At 40.8% G+C, this 24,741-nt stretch overlaps 1 protein-coding gene across 3 annotated transcripts in view; it reads right to left on the bottom strand.

Annotated features, from left to right (window-relative positions):
* Lrmda (leucine rich melanocyte differentiation associated) overlaps positions 1-24,741 on the bottom strand; it is a 1,039,777-nt gene that overhangs the window by 488,634 nt on the left and 526,402 nt on the right. For 2 of the 3 annotated variants that reach the window (XM_048339109.1, XM_048339108.1), the window contains exon 3: positions 21,544-21,612. The exons of the other annotated variant lie outside the window; for it this stretch is intronic. In XM_048339109.1, the coding sequence (XP_048195066.1) occupies positions 21,544-21,612 (69 nt within the window). The remainder of the gene's footprint in view (positions 1-21,543; positions 21,613-24,741) is intronic. 3 annotated transcript variants of the gene reach the window in all.

Genomic DNA, 24,741 nt, shown 5'->3' with positions numbered 1-24,741 from the left:
CAAGGTAGGAATGAGAGCTCACTTTTAACCAAGAGGTGGGAGAAGACAGGGAGACCTCAAGAACACACCTTCTTCTTTCTTCTCTTTTTGGCAGAAGTGAAAATTGAACATGGCTTTGCTCTTTCCAAGGAAGGTGCCACTCCACCAGCATTTCGCCTTCTTTTTTTAAGACTTAAAAGTAAGATGTTATTATTATTTGGTGGTACTGAGTTTGAACTCAGGGCATTACATTTTCTAAGCAGGCATTCTAACACTTGAAACTCAGCTCCAGCCCTTTTCTTGCTTTTTGTTTATTTTTTCAGGCAGGATCTCAGTATTTTTGCCCAAGCCTCAGACTTCAATTCTCTTACCTAGGGCCACTTGCATAGATGGGATAATAAACACATTGCCACCATGCCTAGCTTATTTGGTAAGATACATCCTCACTCAATTTTTATCTGGGCTGGCTTTGAACCACTATCCTCCTGATGTCAGCCTTTTGAGTGGCTAGAATTTTTCAGGGGTAGTCACCATATCTAGAACTAGGACAGAGCTTTAAAGATCTCCCATACACTAGTAGTAGAGAAGAAGGAAGATCAAGGACAAAGACAACCATGTAGGTCCAAAGAACTTTTGAGGACAGACAGGCTGGCAGGGAGGAAGCCAAGGACAAAAGGTAACATAAGGGCAAGGTATGACTAGACAAAGAGTGCCAGCTCCCTGGATCTTGGCAGGATTTGGTATTGAAGAAAGGTTTTTAGCAAAGAGGTAACAGGGTCTAATTAACATTTCAACAGTGCGCACTGTGTCTGCTCTGCTAGAATAATAAATAAGTGGTATTTTATGCTAGTATTGTTGTTACTGCTATAAACCCCTATGGCTCCTGGTATGAGGGGCAGAAGTGAGAAAGGAGTGGAAGAAATGGGGGAACATGTCTATCCCAAGCCAAATGGGAAATCATCTAGTCACTGCCTCAGTTTCTCCAGGTTGAACTCACTGCCCATATGGCTGAGGAAACCAAAGGAGTTAAAAAGACTTTGGGTAGAAAAACGAAAGCAATTTCTCCTAGATCTCATGCCTTTGTGGAAACCACTGAAGCTACAGGAATTGTGTGCTTTTATAAGCCAGGGGCCGATGTCTTTATTTAAAATGTTAACAGATTTTTCTTAAAAAAAAAAAAAAAAGAGGAAGAGCTTGGTTGAAAGCCATAAGACCATACTTTAACAGCATTTGGTTTCACTGCAAGTGGCAAAGACACTGTGGTAAGAGAGAAGCCATCCTGCCTCATGGTTCAGAGCAAACATCAATAAGGAAGTCATTTCATTAGTGATAGAAACTGTTTTTAAATGAAACATATATAGCTTAAAACCAAAGAATGCAAAATATCCTGAAATTCTCACCAGTGCAAATGCTGAATGAATGTTTGAGTCCTGCTCATTCACCAATTTTGTGTTATCCCATACCTTAAGATCTAAGAAGCACATGATAGTTCCAGAATGAAGGAAATCATGACTCAGTGTGCTTTTCTTAATTGCTGGTAACTTGGCATTTGTCATGGGGCTGAGCTGGGTTCTGCTCTGTAGAATTCATCTGTGAGACTCTTGTTAGCAATCTGATTAGAGCTCATTCAACTACCCACAGGAAGCCCAGCTCTTCAGTGATTTGCACACATACAAACTATTTGAAAAGTGGAGACATGAGTAGCTTGGCTGAAGAAACCCAATTTGAATGCAGTCAGTGGTTCTCTGGGCCCACCACACAAACCACAGGGCTCAAACCAGTCAATCATACCATCCATACAACTTTTTTGCTTTTATACCATGACCATTCTTATTTTATTTCCTTGTGCTTTAAACCTACAGTTTACACTGCTTGAAACTATGCATTATTTTAAAGTGACTAGAGCCAGCTTTTTTTTTTTTTTTTGCCAGTCCTGGGCCTTGGACTCAGGGCCTGAGCACTGTCCCTGGCTTCTTCCCGCTCAAGGCTAGCACTCTGCCACTTGAGCCACAGCGCCGCTTCTGGCCGTTTTCCGTATATGTGGTGCTGGGGAATCGAACCTAGGGCCTCGTGTATCCGAGGCAGGCACTCTTGCCGCTAGGCTATATCCCCAGCCCCTAGAGCCAGCTTTTAATTGGTCACAGTTTTGGTTAAGGGGGTGTGGCTTTTAATGGGCGGAGGTCAGGGATGCTGCTGAATAACTTAAAATACATACGACTTTCAAAGTAATCTAGTTCAAAATGTCACTAGTACCAATATCACTGCTCTAAGTTCACTCATTTCTCTATATTTATCTTAACATGGAACTCTATGTAAGTATAAGACAACTATGCACAGTGAAACAAAGTACTATTTTATTAGCTATAATGCCCTATGAAAAGCTTAAAGCCTGAGGGAAGCTCTCTCATAGTTAAAAAAATAAAATCGATGTATAACAGATATGCTAAAGAGCCAAATGCCAGTGGCTCACACCTGTAATCCTAGCTACTCAGGAGGCTGAAATCTGAGGATCGTGGTTTGAAGGCAGCCTAGGCAGGAAAGATGGTGAGATTCTATCTTCAATTAACTACCAAAAGGCCAGAAGTAGAGCTGTGGCTCAAGTGACTCAAGTTCAAGCTGTAGTACCACTACACATACATACACGACATGTTAAAGACTTTATCAGCTCCAAACTGAGATTTTTTTTCTCTTTGTTGTGATAGAAAGAACAGTAAGAATTAAAAAGAGGTAAATTTTCTTCATGTGGTCATTGTTGTATCCAAGCACCTTCTAGATACTCTTGAAGACCACCAACAAAAGGTGATCATAGAGAAGTGAATCCCCTTGAATCTTCTCAGCCTCCAGAGGACCTTTCTGACATGGCTGCCCAAAGCAGCAAACACATGTAATGTGTTATCCACATTACAGGAAGTTCATTATAGTAATTGTGGGCAAAGTATTGGAGAAACTCTACTCGGAGGCCTAGCTGTGCAGAGAAGTGCTTAGACCAATGCTCTGTCCTTTCTAGATGAGTCTACATGGGCAAGTCAATAACATACTATCTGATTCTAGACATCATTTTATGAAGATCCTCACATAATATACCTGTGCCATAATGAACACACTTGAGTGAGCAGGGTGCTGGTGGCTCATTCCTGTAATTCTAAATACTCAGGAAGTTAAGATCTGAGGATCACAGTTCAAAGCCAGCTCAGATAGATAAATCCTTGGGACTCTTGACTCCTACATCCAGCCAAAAGCTTGAACTGGAAGTGTGGTTCAAGTGTTAGAATGCCATCCCAGAGGGAACAACCCAAAGCTGAGAGTTTAAGCCCCAGTACTGCACAAATAAAACAATAAATTAAAAGAAAGCACTTGATATTCACAGAAGCTGCTAGTTTTAACAATATCTAAATTTTCTTACTGTCAAACACCTCAGGACCCTTCATATGACAATATGAATAATAAATGCCAATCTCCCCATCCTCAAGGAAAAAGACATGTAACTTACTCAAATTTCATCAAGACACACTATTTTCTTTTCTTGTGAAACAACTCACTCTTGTTATTCCAGGGGACATGGCTTGAGTAAGTTGGTCTTAGAGGAAGAAAAAAATTCTTTTTCATTAGAGAAACAAGAATTTAAAGATATTTCAGTTATTTTACTACAGATACCTCAGCCAGAAGGTAGAAGCCTTAGCTTAGTGTCTTTATTTTTAATCACTAGTGTCTGCTAAATCAATTGATTACTCTAAGTCATGATTCTATGTTTACCAACATTCAGGTTCTTTAAAATAATAGATCCAAATAACCATATTTTTAAAATTCTGGCCTAGAATAATTGAAAATGCTTTCTAGAAAACAGTCTGACCAACTCCTCTTTCCACAAGAGTCCTTCTATCACCTCAGCTTCTTCATCCTTCAGTCTAGACACCCAAAGTGATGGATAAGCTTGGGTTTCCATTGTCAGTGCATCACGTCAGCAGCTGTCTTGGGACGGGACCTCTTTTATCTTTAACACATCTTTAACTCAACTTGCATACAGATTTCTTATGAAATGAGTGAGCGGGACATCCTCTACTATTCACCTCCATCCCTCGCCCCCTCATGTTCTGTTATGTTAATTCTACTCCTGACTTAAAACAGACTTGTAACCAACTGGCCAATCATTGAGATCTCACAGACCTCTGAGACTGATGGGTATGTCACCCAATCAAGATCTGTAGGACAGAATTTGGAAGCACCAGTAAGAGAAAATCACTTATATTGACTAGAAAACATCAGAGGAGCCTTATAGAGGTACCTCCCTGAGTAGTAAGCTTGTCTGAGAGTAAATGATAGACAGGAATCAGAGCTAAGCAGGAGATGAGCACAAGGGCGTTGGAGCTTATGACTCAGCTGTATCTAAAGTCTTATCCACTACTGATTTTGTAGATATATGAAAGTTTCATTCTGCTTGTACTAATTTTAACTGAGATTCTGATTAATGAAACTTGAAATATGCTGGCTACCATAGGTGCGGTCTTGAGTACATCCTTAATTTCTCTTTGATTTTCTAACTTTACGTTTCCTACTGCTCTTTCTGTTTGTCTTCATAATTCTCCCCCCATGCCAGGGAAGAATAAATTCAAGAAAGGTTCAGTTAACTGGCACACCTTTACTCCAACAAGACATTCCTTCCTCCAACACTATCACCAAACTTCTCTCCATTTGTGTGGACAAGTAGCTTAGTTCCAGATAATTATTATAGATAACTTATATTAGTACAAATAACTGGAAAAATCTTCATCTTCACTATTAAAACACATCAGGGTTCTCAGACATTGGACTGGAAACTGAAAATTTAATTCTCTCAGTTGAGGTTCATTATAAATAAAAAAGAAGTCTACCACCCTATACCCTTGAACCCACTCCTGTCAGATTAGGGCTTCAAGGAGCAAAATGTGGCACCTCTTGCTGAAGCCAAGTTTCGAAGTGTAAAGGCACGTCTCCAGGATGTGAGAAAGCAGCCTTCACCTTCAGGTCTGCCCACAGAGAGGTGATTTGCCTGACATGCCCTCAATCCTTTGCTGGCCTGTGGAAGTGTTCTCATCCTGTCTGATGGTACATTCCTTTCACCCTACAAACAGGACCATAGATAAAAGAGGTAAAGAAGGTCTGCCTATTCCAGGTCCATGCGTAGGACAGCGCTACTTCTGGCTTTTTCTATACATGTGGTGCTAAGGAATCAACAGCACAAGGCTGCTTCTCTCAGCAGGTCTAGAAGGCCTCCCTGGGAGGAAACAGAGCTGAGAAGCTGACAGCTCCATGGCCATGACTGTTCCTTCTTGCTCTACAAACCTGCTTCCATCAGGGAAGTTCTGTTTAGGTCTGAGTTCCCTGCAGGGCATAGATTCCTCAGGAAACTCACACAACAACTCTCTCTGGCCACACAGCCATTACTAACTGTCTTCCTGCTAACACTTTTAGGTACATAACTTCTAAATATAACTGACATCTAATTCAGGAGAACTAAAAATGAACATATACATATGCATCTGTATATACATGCATACAAAGGTGCACTCAGATTGGTTAGAGACATGAATCACCTAGTGAAGGGAACACATACTGCAAAGTGTATCATTAGCTGATTTTGTCACTGCAACAACATTATATAGTTAACTTTCACAAGCTAACTGTCCCCTACACAATTACCATCCTTTATGTTGCTATAGTCCATGTTCCCCACCAGTGCTACCCAGAACCATCACTAGAAGCCTAAAAACTGATAGGTCCATCTGATTAGGAGTGGGACCAGTAGCACTACAAGCCAACTAACATTTTCTTCTTCATATGTAACTTCCATCTTAGGTATTTGTCATACTGACAGAAAGCTGAATAATACATGATGCATGACTGTGTGTTTATATATACATATATACATACATACACTGCACTTTTAAATCTATAGCTTCTAAATACAAACTAACTTGGGGTATATGAAAATGCTTTTATTTGCCAGTCCTGGGGCTTGAACTCAGGGCCTGAGCACTGTCCCTGACTTCTTTTTTTTTCCCCCTCAAGGCTAGCACTCTACTACTTGAGCCACAACACCACTTCTGGCTTTTTCTATATTTGCAGTGCTAAGGAATTGAACCCAGGGCTTCAGGTATACAAGGCAAACACTCTACTACTAGGCAATATTCCCAGCCCTGAAAAGGCTTTTTTGATATAAATATATGTCTACATACAGTTAAATAAACATATTATCTTACTTGACTGTACTATAATTTTCGTACTTCTAAAGGATCGCTAATATAGAACTAACACAGCTATCCTCTTGCAGTAACTCATTCTAAGATCTGTTCTTTCCCTAAAGTGTTTGGAGGTAGACAGTTGAGTTGGCTCCGAGTTCAGCCACAGACCCAGCACAAACTCTATAATCCCTTAAGAAGAAGCCTAGACTCTGGGAAAGAAAGCAGCAGCAATTTCTTTGGAAAGAAAATGGGAGCAGCGGAAATGGGAACTGGAAGAAATGGGGACCGAAATTTCTTTGATAAGATATGGGTGCAGAGAGGATGAAAGTAAAGATAGCAGGTGGTGGGGGACAAACGGCTGGATGTGGAAAAATGCCCTGTTTGTGACTACACCCCCTTCTGCATCCCTGTCTAGAAGAGGCAGAGGGATTTGCCTCCCACCTGAATAGAGAGTTCAGGGCATCTCTAGTTCTTCTTTCTGAGACAATTGTTCCTCCTTCACCCCGTGGGGTCCTGGGGTCATACTCTAGCTGTCACACCTTCCACCTACCAGTAGCAATGGGCAGCTCTGTGAGTGGCAGCTACAAAACTGTTTTCTCAGTACATGTGATAAGCGAGGTATGAAGTGGGGAGAAATCACTTATCATCTATAAATGCCTTTAATGTCTCACTACTGAAACTAGATGATGAAGAAGGGAGGGGGGTATACTCCCAAATGATTCAGCCTCTCAAAAATGGAATCAGGATCATTGTTTCACGACTCAAGATAAAAGTCAAGAAAATTTGCAGTAAAGCAGTAAATGAGAGATAAAGACTTCCTGAGTTAGTAGGTGTGAAAATTTTAATTTGATTCGTCTTTCCCCTCATTGTTGCTGCCACAGCTTCATCTGATCAATGATACAGACAGGGTAACTACGTGCTTGCTCAGCTGGCCTGGGACCTGGTTCTGGACACAATCCCACAGGACTCCCATTTAGATAAGTCACCACAACCATGCTCTTCTTCCCTGCCTTCACATGGAAGCCAGCTGGCACAATATGTGTGGGGGGTGACCTGGGGAGAAATTACATGGCACAAAGGCAGGTTCCCTCTGCTGCCAGATCCTGCTGCCAGGGAGATTTCTCCTGATTAAGTTGCTTACCCTCAAAGAGACCCAGTTTTCTTACCCATAAAACAGGAGGATAAATCCCTCCCATGTATGGCTGCTTGGGAGACTGAAGTTAAGGTATTCGAGGAGCCTTCCTAGAATTATGCCTGCCATGTAGTTCTGTGTTCACTTGTGGGAGCTGCTAGAATTGTGTCACACCCAGTCCTGTGTATCTACATTCTCTCTCCTTTTAGTTCAGAATGAAGTAAGAAAAGTACCTGAGTTGTGTATGGTAATATCTCCTGGCCATGCTTCACCCCTTTTGGAGACATCTGTCAAACTCCCCCACAAGTCCTGTAGAACCAGAGCCCTGTAGACAGCAAATTCTAAGACTTGCATGCTGGTTAGCTTGCTTTACAGAGTCTAGTCATCATAGATAATTCCTCCCATTAACTGGAATAACCAATTGACAATAGACCAAGTGCAATAGTCAGGGAATACTGGCCACTCAAAGAACAGGGAGAATACACTGTAACTCAGGAATGATAAAGTCCCTGTCTAACTCAGTAACAGCAGCACAGAGGAACCTGGGGAACCCAAGAATGTGAGGAACCCAACTGTAGGCACAGTGCAAGGCATCACCCATATGACACATGAGGTTATCCAGGAGAGAGAATGTGAGGCAGGAGTCACCCCCTCTGGCTAAGTGAGAGAAGGGAATTTGAACCTCACCTCCCAGTTGGCTCAAAAGTTAATTCAGCCTTCTCTCTGTCAGTAGTGCCACAATAAATTTTTAACTGAGCCCAGCGACATTCCGCTCAGCAATGGCCCTCAGTAAGGTCAATAACACCCTAAGGAGAAGGAAAGCTCAACTCTCTGTCCCCTAGATTGGAGGTGACACTGACTGGCATGGGAGCAAGATATAATGGGAGATTTGATAAATCATCTATAGCACAAAAGGAGACACACATATAAGAAGAGACATAGCAAAAACAAATTTCAAAAACACCCTAATTTTTTAAAATTGTTATTGCAAAGGTGTTGTATGTGCAGAGGGGTTATGGTTACATAAGTCAGGTATATTTCTTTTTTAACAGTGTCACCTCTTCCCTTGTTTTCTTCCAGTTTTTCTCTCAAACATCCTAATTTTCTAAAAGGAGAATTTCAAACATCAAAATGGGAGACAAAGGATGAAGGGTAAACCCATGTGACAGCCATACACAAAAGACAACATGTTGGAAATTAACAGTACAACTCAGGAGGGGGGAGGGAAGGCAGGAGGAAAATGAGGGAAAGGGTAACAAGTTTGACAAGAAATGTAATCACTACCTTACATATGTAACTGTAACCCTCTGTACATTACCTTGACAATAAAATTAAATTAAAAAAATAAAACTTCCAGGCTTTGTATGTGCACAGCTTCATTCCTGGCTGAGGCAGGCACAGGTCAGCATTCACTTTCTTGTTGCCTCATATTATTCACTTGCTAAAAGTCCAGAGAGAATATTAGAGGAGTATATTGTCTGGTCAAAGAGAAACAAACCATTTGAGAAGAAGAGTAATTACTGCATCTGGAAACTCAACATGATTATGTGTCATTAGAAGAGGAAGAGTCTCAGGTGACAAGAAAGATGCCATGACGAACCCCTAGTCTGTTCCCTGTGGCTCTATGAACCTGGCACACAGCAGAGTTCACTGAATATCAAACAAATGATACAATCCTACAAATATATCTTCTGCTGCTGAGATGGATGAACTTTCATGTCTACCCATCACATCAGCATTTACCACAAAGACCCGTGGAGACAAGCAACTATTGTGTTCAGAAGTTTAAGTGCAAGCTAAAATAATCATAGAAAACATATAAATTGAGAATCTAAAAGTGATCCACTTTAAAGACATAATTATTATGACCTACACCATTAAGACTTACCGACATTTGCAACTACCTACAATGATCCTTGATGCTTAACAACTACAACATGAAAATGGAGTTGTTGACTTTTGTAAACTCATAGTTTAAACCATATTAAGGAGAAGTAATATAACATGACTATTGTGTTTCCTGCTATCAAAGGGTTAATATTAGGGAAGGTATTGACTAGTTCCATACTGGTTGCTAAGCAACATTTCTTCTTTCCCTCAATGGTCTGAGAGAGAGGATAAAATAAGGGCAGAAAATGAGAAATGTTGGAAAAATAGGAAAGTGAAATTCAATGGATCATAAGGTATAATTTGTAGGAAGGGTAAAAAGAGGAAATAATTCTTGTAGGGTGTACTAAGACATCAGTTGCTTTATGACATCACAAGAGTAACACATTGAGCCTCCAGCTCCAAAGATAGAGAGAGGAAGATGAATGCCCCCTGATCCTAGCATCATACTGTTTGTGTTCAGTTCACACTTAGCCAGAGACATACAGGGTCCCTTGATGACAACAAGCTGACCTGCAAGACAGACCGTTATAGCCTAAATAATAATAATAAAAAGAAATCTATCAAGTCCACAAAGTCCAACCAAAACTTATCCACTGTAATTCATTGTCTCATTCCTTAAGGGGCTTTGTGTTCCCTTCCCAGCTGAAAAGCCTCTGGTAAGTGATTCATATTCTCAACAATATTGACTGAATGTTCACCATGTACCAGACACAGAGCTGGAGCTGAAGAGGGAGCCACCAGGCCCTGCAGTGATCACTCAACAGTATGCTCAGTCCCTTCTGTCACAGCTGTGGGTCCATTTTTGTCAGAACCCTATGATAGAATAATTTACAAACCTTGCACAATGACCTAGGGCAGGACCAAGGGCTGCTGAGCTCTTTACTGATTTTATTTCTTGTTTTTTCAATTTATTTTTTAATGTTTGTGCCAGTACTAGGTTTGAACTCAGGGCCTAGGTGCTGCCCCCTAGCTTTTTTACTCAAGGCTGATACTCTACCACTTGAGCCACACCTCTACTTCTAGCTTTTCACTGGTAAACTAGAAATAAGAGTTTCAGTGACTTTCCCATCCAGGCTGGCTTTGAACTGTGATCTTTGTATCTAGCCTCCTGAGTAACTAGGATTATGGGCTTCAGCCACTGATGCATGGCTCTGTTTCCTGCCTTTAATCTCCACCACTATTTATTTCCTGGAGTCAAAACCTCAAGTCCTTGCTGATAGTGGGGGAGGGATGGGCATTGTGTGGGCACAGTAGTTACCTAGGAAATCTCTATACCTTCAGTTCAGTTTTGCTTTAGACTTAAAACTGTTTCTCTTCAAAATAAAATCCATTTTTTCAAAAAAGAAAGAGAAGTTGTTGAGAAAATAAAACCAAAATCTCTAGTCAACTAGCACATTCTAAAATGAATGACCCAGAGAGAGGTAAGACATTAGTCCATTAATGTCCATTTTCATATTTTAGTTCATTAGACTAGAAGTTGTCACCTGCTGTGTCTTACAGGAACACGGGTGCTATACAGGTCACTGTGACAGCAGGGAGAGGCCAGGAAGTGGCAGGCACATTTATACATGTAGGGAGGAACATGTACAGAAAGAGGAATCCAAGGGTCTTGGAGGTGAGCTGCTAATGGAGGGCTGGACATCCAAATGGGAATGGGGAAGGAAGGAAGGAAAAAGCAGCAAATGGAGACAAAGAAGGACTTTTATCAGCAGGGGTTTTGGTGATGTTCTTACACTGACATGGGACATTGAATAATTAACCTATCCCTGGCTAAATTCTCCATCTATACAGTACACTTATGGTGTTGGGAAGAAATTAATTGTGATACATTTAAAGCAATTTCCATGGTTCCTGGCATACAGTAAATGCTCAATAAACTGGAATCAATGTTCTTATCATATATGAACCATTTACTGTTAATAAAACTGTCATTTATTGCTATGCCTATGACTAGCCCTGGTTAGCTGCCAATCTGATTCCTCTAAGCTAGTGTTTCCTTATTTTCAGTTATGTATGTACCCTCATCATTTCTTACTCTCTCCACACTCCACCTCTTATAATTTCTGTATTGTAATAAATACTATTGCTATAAACCACAATAATAACAGCAGCAATAATAACAATGACTAAGGTTTTTGGATGACTAAGCTCATGCCTGCCATGATTCTAAGAGTTCTAGATGTACTAACTCTTCGATACTTTCAATAATTCTAATATCACTTTATAGATTACAAAGTTCAAGAATATGAAGGTGAAGATCAATTGGCCAATAGATCCAAGATGGGAGATTCAAATGTCTCTCTCAACTCTATATTTAAATATTTTGTGTAGTAGTACTGGGACTTGAAGTCAGGCCTGGGTGCTATCCATTAGCTTTTCTCTTATAGGATGGTGCTCTACCATTTGAGCCAAACCTCTACTTTGAATGTTTTGCTGGTTAATTGGAGATAAGAGTCTCCCAGACTTTTTAGCCTGGGCTGGCTTCAAACCAGAATCCTCCAACCTCAAATTCCTGAATAAGATTACAAGCGTGAGTTACCAGTGCCCAGCTATCTGCTTAAATTTTTTTAACTGATGCATTTATACTCACACTTAAACTATCATACCACCATAGGATATCTGTATAATGCTAGGTCTGATATGCCAGTTATAATTTTGATATATGCCAAAGATACCTACAAGGTTATTTAAATAAAATGTATTGCTTTATGTCACCTAAAATTATCAGGGAAACAAACTTTATGAAAATATTATGTACCCAGGAATTCCTTCTGCTTCAAAGAAAACAACAACACATGGAACAATAATAACGACTCCCTAGTAGTGTACATTTCACTATCCCGTGGCTCCATACCCTCTTTCCTAACAGAGCCTGAACCTGCATCTGACACATGGCTGCCATGCTGAAAATCACATCCTCCTTTCAGTTGTGGCTCTATGAATAATCAAATAACTAAGATTCAAAAGGATGTCCTACCTGGGGCACAATGGAACTGTATTTAAAAGAAAATGAGCCTACTTTTGGTTACCTCCTTCTCCTCCTCTCCTTTTCCTCCTCCTAGCTTCTGAGAATGAACACATGGTGACAAGAATACAAACCATCATCTTAAATCATGATGAAATATGCTAAGAATAACAGAGCCACAAAGTAGGCAACCCCAGGACCATTATGACACCAGAATTATCACCCTAATACTGCATGATCTACTTATTTCTCCCTTGTGAAGTCTCTACACTAATAAGGCATAGTTTACTTGGACTTTTTTTGTTCCCTGAAGCTTAACAATTGAGCTGTAATAGATATTCCATCTACCCCTTGCCCCACTACCCAAGAGGGGAACATTAACAGCAAACTGTCCCAAGACAATCTATCCCCTCTACGTAGTGTTCACTGGAATAAGAAGGCTCTAGAACAATAAGTTTTTTTATACCATTTATATGTTCATTTATGATTATTTTGTGCTACATATAGTATTCCACTTAATTTTCCCAGCAAGTCACCCTGGCAGCGACCTTATAATCACAGAAACTGAGGCACAGAGAGGTTCAGAACCTTATCTAATGTCATAAAACTTGTAAGTGGCAGACTCAGAATTCAAACCCAATGGAGTAACTCAGATATGCGTTTTCAACCCAATATTCCCCCTCTCAAAAATCAAAATGGTGCTTAATCACAGATTCCCACTTTCTGAAGAGTGAAATGACTTTTGCCTCCCTGGGGGTCCTAAGAAACTCATTTTGTCATTGTGCCAACACACACTCTTAACATCAAGTACAATCTGGGTGTATCAGCATAAATGTCTGTTTATTGATTCATTTTGTGAGTGAAAGGTATTTTAGAAGATGTCCAAAAAAAAGAAGAAGAAAAAGGAGATCCAGAAAAATCTTTGCTCCTGCCCCTCAGGAACCCTACTTGAATCTCCACACATCCTGGATAGAGCAGTATGTGTGCCCCAGCCAGCACAGAGTTAACTTGCATTTCCCAGGCCTGGCACGTGTTCAGTCAAAAATCTGGCCGAGTGCCTGTTGTTTACTGAAGCTAGGGAGAAGCATCTGCAACATTACGAAAAGCATATTGTAAAAGGCAACACATGCAAATTAAACCTCTTGAGCTATGAGTAAATTGCTGGGAAAATTTATAACTCATTTAATAAAACTTGAAGTAAATACATAGCCTGGCTCCCAGGGAAAACAAAATATTTCCCACAATCCTCTTCTCTTTATAAAAACAAAAGAAAAAGGATCATCAAGCTAGAGACTCTATCAAATATCAAATAGAAATAGAAGCTGTGGTGGTAAGCAAAACCTATCTGGGGTTGTGGGACATTTACCATCCACAAAGAAGAGTCACAACTCACCTTCTACTCTGGGAGGTGTGTGGCAATGTTCAGGCATAAGCCATTCCCACAATAAGTGATGAGTGTATGTATTCACCTAACAAGGCTCTACAGGGTATCTTCTAGTCATTAATCCATTCAACAAGTATTCATTCAGTGTCTACCAGAAAGGTAAAATACTATGGTGATTATAAACACATGCTCTTCAGAGGAACCCCACTACCTGGCCTTGAGCCCAGGCTTTTCCACTTCCTGGGTGTATGACCCTGGGCTGTTACATCAACCCTCTGTGCTTCAGTTTCAGCATCTATGAAACAGGAATCATGATAATATCCACAGCCTAGAATCATTATAAAAACTAAGTGGGTTCATGCATGGATGTTAGAACAAGGATTAGCCGACAGTATTTCTTTAAGAAATTTTAATTTATTATTACTCATTAACTGGCACTTAGGGTCCAATCGTTCTCCTAGGTGTATCAGGTATAGGATCGAAGGAGTTAGATGAAGACCTGCCTCATGAGCTTCTGCTCAGAATACAGGACACATATACAGACACATGACTAAGAAATACTTTTAAGAAAATATAGATACTCCCAAGAAAAACTAATGAATAGAAATGGCCAGTCAGGAATTGCTCATCTATTAGTTGCTATTAGTCTCTCTGAGAATAATGTCTAAACTGAAATTTAAATAATAGAAACTAACTTAAGCAAGAGTATCCTACACAAAAAATACTTTGTACAATATTCTATAACAAAAACATATGTATGTGCTTATACATACATGTGTTTGTATGTACATTTGTGTGTATGTGTGTGTGCTATATGTGTGTGTGTGTATATATATGCACTCTGAGTGACAGGCAAAGGGACTGTATGGAACAAAAGAGGGCAATACCTGAAGGAGTGGAGGTTAGCAGGGCCAGGTCATATTGGAATTTGTAGGCTGTGGGAAAAACTTTGGTTTATACTAAAGGCAACAGATAACTGCTGTGAGGATTTAAACAGAAGTTTGATGTGATCCAAATAACAATTTAAAGGCTAGCTTTGCCTGCCATTCACTGAGTAGAAAAGAAAGGAAGCAAAAGAACAGCCCAGAGAAGCTACTATAGTGGTCCTAGTAAGATGTTCCTGGTGTGTTGGCACAAGGGGAAATATCTGAGAATTAGAAACGACAGCACTTTCTGAAGATTAGATGTGAAATAAAGAAAGATATCTAAAATATCTCTTAGAGGCATAAAATTCCATTGTGTTTATGTACCACATTTTCCTACCGAGGGGCATCTGGGTTGGTTCCAGATTCTAGCTATTACAAATTGTGCTGCGATGAACATTGTTGTGCTGGTGGCTTTAGAGTGATTTTGTTTGTGGTCTTTTGGATAGATACCCAAAAGTGGGGCTGCTGGGTCATAGGGGAGTTCTATGTTTAGTCTTCTGAGGAATCTCCATACCACTTGCTAGAGTGGCTGAACTAGTTTACATTCCCACCAGCAATGAAGTAGGGTTCCCTTTTGGCCACATCCCCTCCAACAATTGTTATTGTTAGTTTTCTTTTTTTTTTTTTTTTTTGGCCAGTCCTGGGCCTTGGACTCAGGGCCTGAGCACTGTCCCTGGCTTCTTCCCGCTCAAGGCTAGCACTCTGCCACTTGAGCCACAGCGCCGCTTCTGGCCGTTTTCTGTATATGTGGTGCTGGGGAATCGAACCTAGGGCCTCGTGTATCCGAGGCAGGCACTCTTGCCACTAGGCTATAACCCCAGCCCTAGTTTTCTTGATATAGGACATTCTTACTGGGGTGAGATGGAATCTCAATGTTGTTTTGATTTGCATTTCTTTTATGGCCAGTGATGTAGAGCACTTTTTCATATGTCTATTGGCCATTCTCATTTCCTTATCAGAGAAGTCTCTTTGTAAGTCTTTAGCCCACTTGATGAGGGGGCTATTGGTTCTTTGTGGTTTTGTTTTGGTTTTGCCCCATTTGTAAGGAAATGGAAGGACTTGGAAAAAGTTATACTAAGTGAAGTGAGCCAGACCCAAAGAAACATGGACTCTATGGTCTCCCTTATAGGGAATAATTAGCACAGGTTTAGGCAAGACACAGCAGAGGATCACAAGAGCCCAATAGCTATACTCTTATGAACACATAAGATGATGCTAAGTGAAATGAACTTCATGTTATGGAAAAGATTGTTATATCACAGTTGTAACTACTTTCAACATGCCATGTGTAACTGTAGCTTCAATTAATGATGATCTTCTTGTATCACCCTCCTGTGGTTGTACCTACACTATCTCTGTATCTTATCTGAGTACATTGGAAACCGTGTATACTGGTGCTAGAACTAAGAAATTGAAAGGGAATACCAAACTCGAGAGACACAGGGTAAAAAAAAAGAAACAACTACAAAAACAATACTTGCAAAACTGTTTGATGTAAATGAACTGAACAACTCATGGGTGGAGGGGAAGGGAAAGAGGGGGGGAGGGGGAACTAGGGATGGGGTAACAAACAGTACAAGAAATGTATCCAATGCCTAAGGTATGAAACTGTAACCTCCCTGTAATTCATTGTGATAATAAAATAAAAATAAAATAAAATGAAATATCTCTTAGTTGGGAAGATATGGTATGTTCATGAGCCTATAATGGACATTGAGCAACATGAAGAAGATATGACTTCTATTCTAATAGAGTTCTAAAAGTACCTGGTTGAAGAAGCATAATACAGTACCCATGAAATAGAACAAACATACAGGATATGGAAATGAAGTACTTAAATAAATGGTTCATAGTCCAAGAATCAAAGAAAGTAGCAAATGTCATGAACAGGAGTTTTCATGGAAGGCCATAGATAATAGTGTATCCAATATGGCATTGCATAGAGGAGCAAATGCAAAGCACGGTCTATTCCAAAAATCCTAGCACGGTCCATTCCAAAGTTGCAAGGCTAATCACTCCACACTGACCACAGCTACCATGTAGTTTGGCAAAGTTGTACCAAACATACTCTTGGAAGCCTTCAACCTAGGATAGAAGGGATCTGATAACACACTGGCAATCTTTATCCTCATCCTTCAAGAAAGAACCAGAAACTCCTTAGAAACAACTGGCAATGTAGACACAATACTGAGACAAGTGGGACAGTGACTGAGAGCCCAGCACCCTCCATCAAGCAGAACCCAGTTGTAATTCTCACTTGAATACTCACTGACTAGGCATATGGCTCTGGGGCAAGTTATTTCCTTCTCTAGTCCTTGGCATCTATGAAATGGATAACAGTAGTCTCTGCCAGGCAGAATTAAGTGAAATAGCATTCCTAAGAGGGATATCAATATCAAAAAGGATATCAATATCAAAATGATTATTCCTTCTATAACGTCCTATGGGTCCTCCATCATAGTTTGTACAGCCTTGATGTACATCCTTAGTGGTTACTGCTCGCATCTCTTTCCTCACCAGTTTTAAAATGTCCAAATGAATATATATGGGGTAGCTCATTGTTATTTCTAGCAGCTGACGTGGTACTCTGCATTCATTATCACCACCACCATCATCACCATGATAATTCTGCTTTTATTATTTGTGGCAGTCAGTATTTACTGAGTTCTCACTCTATATTAAGCATTAAACTATCCATGTTGCAGGCATTAAATTACAGGTTCAGAGTGTTGGCTAGAAGCATGATATACTTCATATGAAATCTCAGTTCCATTCCTTACCACTTATTGACCTTGAATAAGTTATTTAACCTGTCTATAACTTACATTTCTCATCTAAAAACTGTGGAGGAAGTGATACTTAACTTGTGAGTTTCCATGAGAAATAAGCAAGTTCATACAGGAGAAGCTCTCCGTAAAGGCTATGACAGTATCAGCAATAATCACCTCTGAGTTAGGGGTCTCTGCTATCTCATTTTACAAAAAACATAAAAAATAAAAAAAATAAACAAAGGCACACAGAGGTTCAGCAACTTCACTGCAGATCACATAGGTACTGAGAAATAGAAACACAATTCACAGACAATCATCTAATTCCAGAAACCAAAGCCTACTACCTGCATGTTAGGAGGTGTCAATGTTGAGCATGTCTCCTTGGCTGGGCAGCACACCCTCTGAAAGTTCCAGGCCTAAACAGCTATAAGCGTGGGGCAGAAGCCTGATTACCCTGGAGTATTATCAGCTTCCATTCATGGTGGCTTCAGAGATGTGAGGTGGGATCAGGACACAATTATGGATCAGGAATATGCTATTCATCTTCAGGAGAAATTATTTAAGACTTTATTTTTTATTTATTTATTTTTTGTTTCTTTGTTTTTGGCCAGTCCTAGGCCATGAACTCAGGGCCTGAGCACTGTCCCTGGCTTCTTTTTTGCTCAAGGCTAGCACTCTGCCACTTGAGCCACAGCGCCACTTCTGGCCATTTTCTGTATATGTGGTGCTGAGGAATCGAACCCAGGGCCTCCTGTATATGAAGCAAGCACTCTTTGCCACTAGGCCAAATTCCCAGCCCCAGGAGAAATTATTTAGAAATTACTTTATCTGTTATAAAAGAAAGAAATTACTTTATCTGTTATAAAAGAAAAGAACTTGCAAAACTGGCTCTTTTAAATATTTAAAACCTGTTGTCCAAAGTTCTGTCAAGAAACAAGAAGGTAATTAGTGATACTACTTGGACCATATATCGCGTCCTGGCAGACCAACAGAGTGCCAATGGGTGAGTGAGGTTCTGCTATGCCTCCTACACCAAGCCTACATATCCATGGGTTCTTTCTAAACTCCGGATTTAATTTGTTATCAACCACGGAGCCATACCTTACATAGAAGAATGGGCATCTACCTCTCCTGAGGTAGGTCTCACTCCTGCCCTGCCCTCCTCAGGCACGACACTGTAGTGGCTCTTCTTCATCCAAAAGGACAACACGAAGGCCTCTCTTACCTTCCAGGCCAGTGTGGTTTCCAGGCCTCCTTGCACAGACAAAAAGGCACATGTAGCACATACAAATGGCATGTGCCTGAATGCCCTGGGGCAACAGACATGAGTGGGGATCCAGTTTTGTCAATCCCTGGCTACCTGGTGAGTTACTCAAGTTATTTCATGGACTTGAGCCTCTGATGTTTCATCACCAGAATGGGATGGAAAGTGGTAGCTATGTGAGCAGTTAGAAAATGAATGAATAGTAGACAAAACACCTAGCCCAAAGCCTGGAACCTAAGAACTCATACATGTAAGGAGCTGTTGATGACTTTATTATTGTTGTTGTCAATGGAGTTCCATCGTAAAAAGACTCCCAATACAGTATTACTTTCTCCAGAGTAACACAGAGGCCAAAGGAATTCAGTGCAACTCAGCTGAGATTTCTAGGAAATTATACTCAAGGAAGCCCAGGCCCCGCCCTTCTGTGCCTATTTGCATGGGCTGCAGATGGTTGCAGGGGAAGAGGAGAGGAGCACAGGGAAACTCTAGAAAGTCCTGACAGTTTCTCTAAGAATAAAGGCAGAAGATGACGGCTTCTGATGTGCTGCTCCAGGCCTCTCTCCAATCATGTATTTGGACATCATTCAGACCCATCAGATCCTGAGACTGCTGTCTGCTGACTGACAACAGAAAGAGAAATTTAGAGGTGTGAGTGAAATGACAGAGCTGTCATGACTGCCTCTGAAATGACTCTTTTCTTAAAGAAAGGAAAGATAAGAGTAAAAAAAAAAAAAAACTCAGCTGCAATTCCATCACAGTTGCTAGGATAGGTTTATATTTTGTTTCTACCCCCTTACCCCCACCCCCACAAAAGCTGTGGATGGATTTAAACAAAAAAAAAAAAAAACAAGGAAAAAGCAGTCACTCCAATTTTTAATATCAGCCATGTACAGGAATAAGAAAGAATGTGGAAGCCCGTTCTACTGTTAGCCCCAACAGAAGAAAACAGTAGATAGTTTTTACTTGGGGAAAGGAACATGTTTTTTTCTAATCTCATCCTTTACAAACTGTTTAAGCCAGACACTAGTGGCTCACACCTATAATCCTAGATACTCGAGGGGCTGAGATCTGAGGATCACAGTTTGAAGCCAGCCCAGGGACAAAAGAGACTCTTCTCTCCAATTTACCAACAAAAAGCCAGAATTAGAGCTATGGCTCTACTGGTAGAGTGCTAGCCTGGAGGGAAACAGATAAGTCACAATATCCAGGCCCTTAATTCAAGACCCAGAACAGGCACAAAAACAAAACAAAAATAAAAACTACTTGCTTAACAACAAAAAAAAAATTAAACTTTAAAATCCAGACTTTTTAGTCTCCTCCTTTCACTGGGATGAGCTTATGACTTTAGATTCTTGTTTTTGGCTGTACTTTTGTGACCAGCAAATACTGTATGTGTCTCAGCCCTAGATAGGTGAGATTCCAGCACATAGATGTCTCAGAGCTTGGCAACAGTCAGAAAACAGTGTAGTGCTATGTACAAGAGTCAGATCTCTACTCCCATCCCTGCCAGCCAGTACTTTCTCTAGTGTTGGTAATTTAAAATGTCTTATTTTTATGTAACTATAACTGTTATGCCAAGTCGTGAAAAGACCACCAAGAAGGCCACTGAGACTCAGACATTCCGAAATGCAATAGCAAGGCAAGACTTCATTCAAGCGGGCCACAGCTCAGGCCTTGTCCTACCCACTGACACAGCGGAGGTTAGGAGGAAGCCGCCCTGAGCTGCGATTACACAGAGCTTATAAAGGCCAAAAAACAAAGTTACAGCAATCAGGTGTTCAAGCAAGCAAGATTACAGGTACAAATCTGATTGGCTCAGGTTTCGAGGCATTCTAGGGGCGGTTAGAGTTAAGCATTCCCAGGCGGTTAGAGTTCTTGACCAGCTGGGCCCTAATAAGCTTGCCCTGGGTTTGCTGAGACAACAAAACAGGGCTGCCTGAAAATGGGGTTCACCCTAACTCTTCATTCCCCCCTTCATAACCTCTATGTATATCACCTTTATTACAATTTTTAAAAAGATACACTATATTTATAAACTCAAAAATAAGATAAATGTCTTATTTCTTTAGACAGATGTCAGTGTCTCACACCTATAGTCGTAGCTACTCAGGAGGTAGAGATATAAGGAACACAGTTCAAAGCCAGCCTGGACAGAAAAGTCCATGAGACTCTCATGTCCACTAAATTACAAAAATTCCAGAAGTGGAGCTGTGGATAAAGTAGTGGAGTGCTAGCCTTGTGCTAAAAAAGCTAAGGGATGGCACCCAAACCCCAAGTTAAAGCCCCAGGAATGGGGTGGGGGGGGGGGAAGAGTCTTATTTCTTTGACATTCAAAATATGAAAACCTGACCATTTCAAAAGATCTCTGAAAAACAAATATAACACCAGTATGAAATGCACAGGCTTGAACAATAGGAATGTCCTGTTAAAGCCTCCCTTTCCACAAGAGGGATATCCATGGCAAGGAGATCGCCTTTGAAAGGCTCCCATTTTGCTCAGTTTTCTGGAAGTCCTAACTTTACAATAGTTATGAGAAGAAGCAGATTCCCAATCTCAACCCCCAGGTCAAACTCAGCCCAGAAAGGAATGCCTTTATTAAGATAATAACTTGGAAAACCTAATAATTCTAAGCAGCAATCAAAGGAACATAATAAAAGAAAGGAGGGAGGAAATTGCCTTTTGAGTAATTTTCCAAGAGTCCAGGAGAACTGGAGTGAGCCAGAATAAGAAACTCCATCCCTGCTTGTAAAATGCTCCAGGAGAACAGCAGGCCTACCCTGGATTGCTGATTGATGTAACACTTGGATTAGAAATACACCACATGAAATACAATTTCCAGAGAGGAAGAGGAAGTTCTTGATGAAGCTGGTGAAAGAGTGATAAAAGCTTCACTCAAGGCCTGCACTTTAGGATCAGATGGTGGGAAACTCATTGAAACCGAGTCCATTAGCCATCCACAGGCGAGCACCACATAATCCCTTAACACCTTAGCTGAGATGAGGCCCCATACTCACCACACTTTACTGCTGGTGAAACAAGTGAGAGAGATGAGGCAGCAAATGGGGAGACTGTTTAGAGCCACCCTAAGAATGAGAGAAAAAGAAGTAAATGTCTGAAGGAGAAAGCAAACTGTCCTACAGGAATTCCTTCTCCTTTTGCCAGTAGATACAAGTCCAGATGCTGGTGTCTCACACCTGCAGCGCTAGCTACTCAGGAGGCTGAGATGTGAGAATCACAGTTTGAAACAGAGAACTCTGTAAGACTCTTATCTCCAATTAACCAGCAATAAGCCCGAAGCAGAGATGTGACTCAAATAGTAGAGAAGCAGCCTTGAGTGAAAAAGCCAAGTAATAGCACAAGGCCCTTGGGTTTAAGTCTCAGTTCCAGCACAAGGAAGAAAAAGTGGCTTGGGGAGCACTAATGACCTACTCCCAGTTGAAGGTAAGAATGAAAGGCTGCGTCCTGGTTTGAGCACTTATTATCTGTCACTTCAGACACCTTTCATCCTGTCAGGGTCTACACATTGTCAGCTTTAGATCCAGAAGGATAACTATTGGCCTTGCTGTGTTTTAAGCTTCTTTAGAAAACCAAAATGCACAGATAGCTATGAAAATTGTTAGGCTAGAATATGGTTTGTTCCCTTTGAAGATCCTGTTTGAGTTCATTGCTTTTGTGGTGGTGTTGAGAGGTGTGGCCTGTAAGAGGTACTTTGGTCATGCAGAGAAATTCATGCCTCACTCATTCATGGTGGGAGTAGGTTATTTATTATGAGAGATTTATTATTATTCAGTGCCCTCTATCCCTACTTTTGCATGTGCTCATGTGTCCTGCTTTCTGCAAGTGAAAGCATCATATGGTCCTCAGCAGAAGCTAACACCATGTTCTTGGATGTCCTGGCTCCCAGAACCATGAGTCAAAATTAACTTCTTGCCTTTATATATCATCAAGTCTCAAGTACCTTGCTAGAGCAACACAAAATGGACTAAAACAAAAGGGTTTTGCCAGGTATGGTACCTCACACCTGTAATCCTAGCTACTCAGGAGGCTGAGATCTGAGGGTCGCAATTTGAAGGCAGCTCCAGCAGGAAAGGCCAAAAACAGTGCTGTGGTTCAAGTTGTGAGCAAAAGAAGCTTAGGGACAGTACTCAGGCACAGAGTTTACACCCCAGGAAAGGCCAAAAAATATTGTTTTTATTTCAAAAATACTAAGCATATAGAAGGCTTAATTATTTCTTTAAGTACAATGGAAGTTCTAACACAGTCATCCTTATGCTGGTTGTTCATGTGAGCTGTGGTTACACTGGCTGAGGACAAGAAGACAATGCATAAAGCCCATAGCCCTCTATGGCTATCTTCTCCCAAGTGTCACCCCTGCTCAGGTCCACCTTCTTCCAGAGCTCATCAGTCTCCCAGCTTTGTTCTAACCTCTGCCTCCAGGCAGCATGGCAGAAGAGAAGGAAAGCTGAGCATTGGAATTCAGTCCCATAAAAGACTTTATGAAATGTACAGGCTAGAAAGGACCATGATGCATGTGAGGTTCAATGAATAAAGTGCCAGCTAGAATAGTGAAAAGATGGCAATGGATTTTTTTTTAAGCTTTTGAGAAGCAGCACTTCTTTCCCTAAGTAAATTCCTTTGCAAAACATTAAGAGAACAAGTTAATAAAGTTAGAGGCTGAAGCCAAGCTAAAGGGCTGGGAGGCTCAATTTCAGCTTCTCCTTACCTATGAGCTAGGACTGAGAAAAAGGCTTAAAACCCCATGGGAGTTTCTTCTTTTTTGCCCTACAGGGGAGGAGGTAAAGTTCCTATTCAGGAGAAAAGACAGGTTTAAAACTCCAAAGCTAGTTTCTAGGCAGGCTAGACAGACCTGGCTTTCTAATTCATGCCTTCCCCACAAGTTGTACTGTCCCTACAGATAACAGAATACACCCATGTTTTCTTAGAGAGGCAGAAACCCAAGCAGCCAGAGAAACCCATCAAAGATCATGTTGTCATCAAACAGCAAAGATCAAAGTCGCTCCAAGGTTAAGGTTGATTGTATCATTCAACCTGGGTCTCAGCAGAGCTTGTACAGTCTTCAAGGTCTAGCTCAGGCAGCATCATTTGAAGAGAATCCTTGGCAAGCACTGTCAACAGCCCCATCACTGACTTTGCCCTGCATGAGGTTCTACAATGCAGGGGACATCCAACCACCCCAGCTCATAAGCTAACATTTGGAAAGCATTAACCTTAATTGGGTCTGGGGAGTCCCAGGTTAATTGCCTTTAGAAATAGAATGATCAGTGGTGATGTATTTCTAAGACTACTTCTGAGAGGTCCACATGACACCTAGTTTAAGATGCTACTAAAAGAGTCACTCTTCCTTCAGGAAGAGAAAATTAAAGCACTGGGCAGGTGCTTCTGTAGGTGTAGAAGCTTATGAATGATACCCAATAGGAAAAAACTAAACACAGAATAATTACCATAATAAGGGTGAGTTTGTGAACATAAGCTGATGTAAGCCAAAAACATCACCAATCCTGCAACACTGAGCCAACACACATCATGTCCGTCATACTGCTGTATGTGCTTGGTGAGGGAGTGTTGAATGAAGCCATCTCCCTACTTAGAAGAAGAAGGAAAGAGCTTTTAAGAAGAAGAGCTTTTAATCTGACTAAACATATGTGAAAACTCCTTGAGAACAGTAAATGGTGAATCCTATATGTAAAAAACTTGCATTGTTGGAAGGCTGTTATTTAATTTTCATGTGCCAATAGTAGGGCTAGAATGCAAGACCTGGGTGCTGGACACTAGCTTCTTCACTCAAAGTTGGCACTCTACCACAATATGCACAGCTCCACTTGTGGTTTTTTGGTGGTTAATTGGAGAGATGAGTCTCACATACTTTCCTGCCTGGGCTGGCTCTGAACCATGCTTGTCAGACCTCAGCTTCCTAAGAAGCTAGGATTATAAGCATGAGCCACCAAGTAGCTCAAAAGGTTATTATTATTCAACTAACAATATAGTTGTTCAACAGAGAAACAAGCAAAAAAGACATTTTATATAGACTCAAAAAGAAACCAAGATCATAGGAGAAGAAAAATATTTGCAAACTTGGTGAGGTTTTTTTTTTCTCTTAAAGATATTAAGAAAAAAAAACCAACAACCCATGTGGTACCAGATTTTCCTGAGAGGCAGGGAGAAAAGCCAGAGAGCATAAGTTCTTCATTCTA

This window comes from Perognathus longimembris, chromosome 2 (assembly GCF_023159225.1).
Source record: "Perognathus longimembris pacificus isolate PPM17 chromosome 2, ASM2315922v1, whole genome shotgun sequence".
NCBI lineage: Eukaryota > Metazoa > Chordata > Mammalia > Rodentia > Heteromyidae > Perognathus > Perognathus longimembris.
The sequence above is the reverse complement of the archived record's forward strand: the minus strand, read 5'-3'. Positions and strand labels throughout refer to the sequence as shown.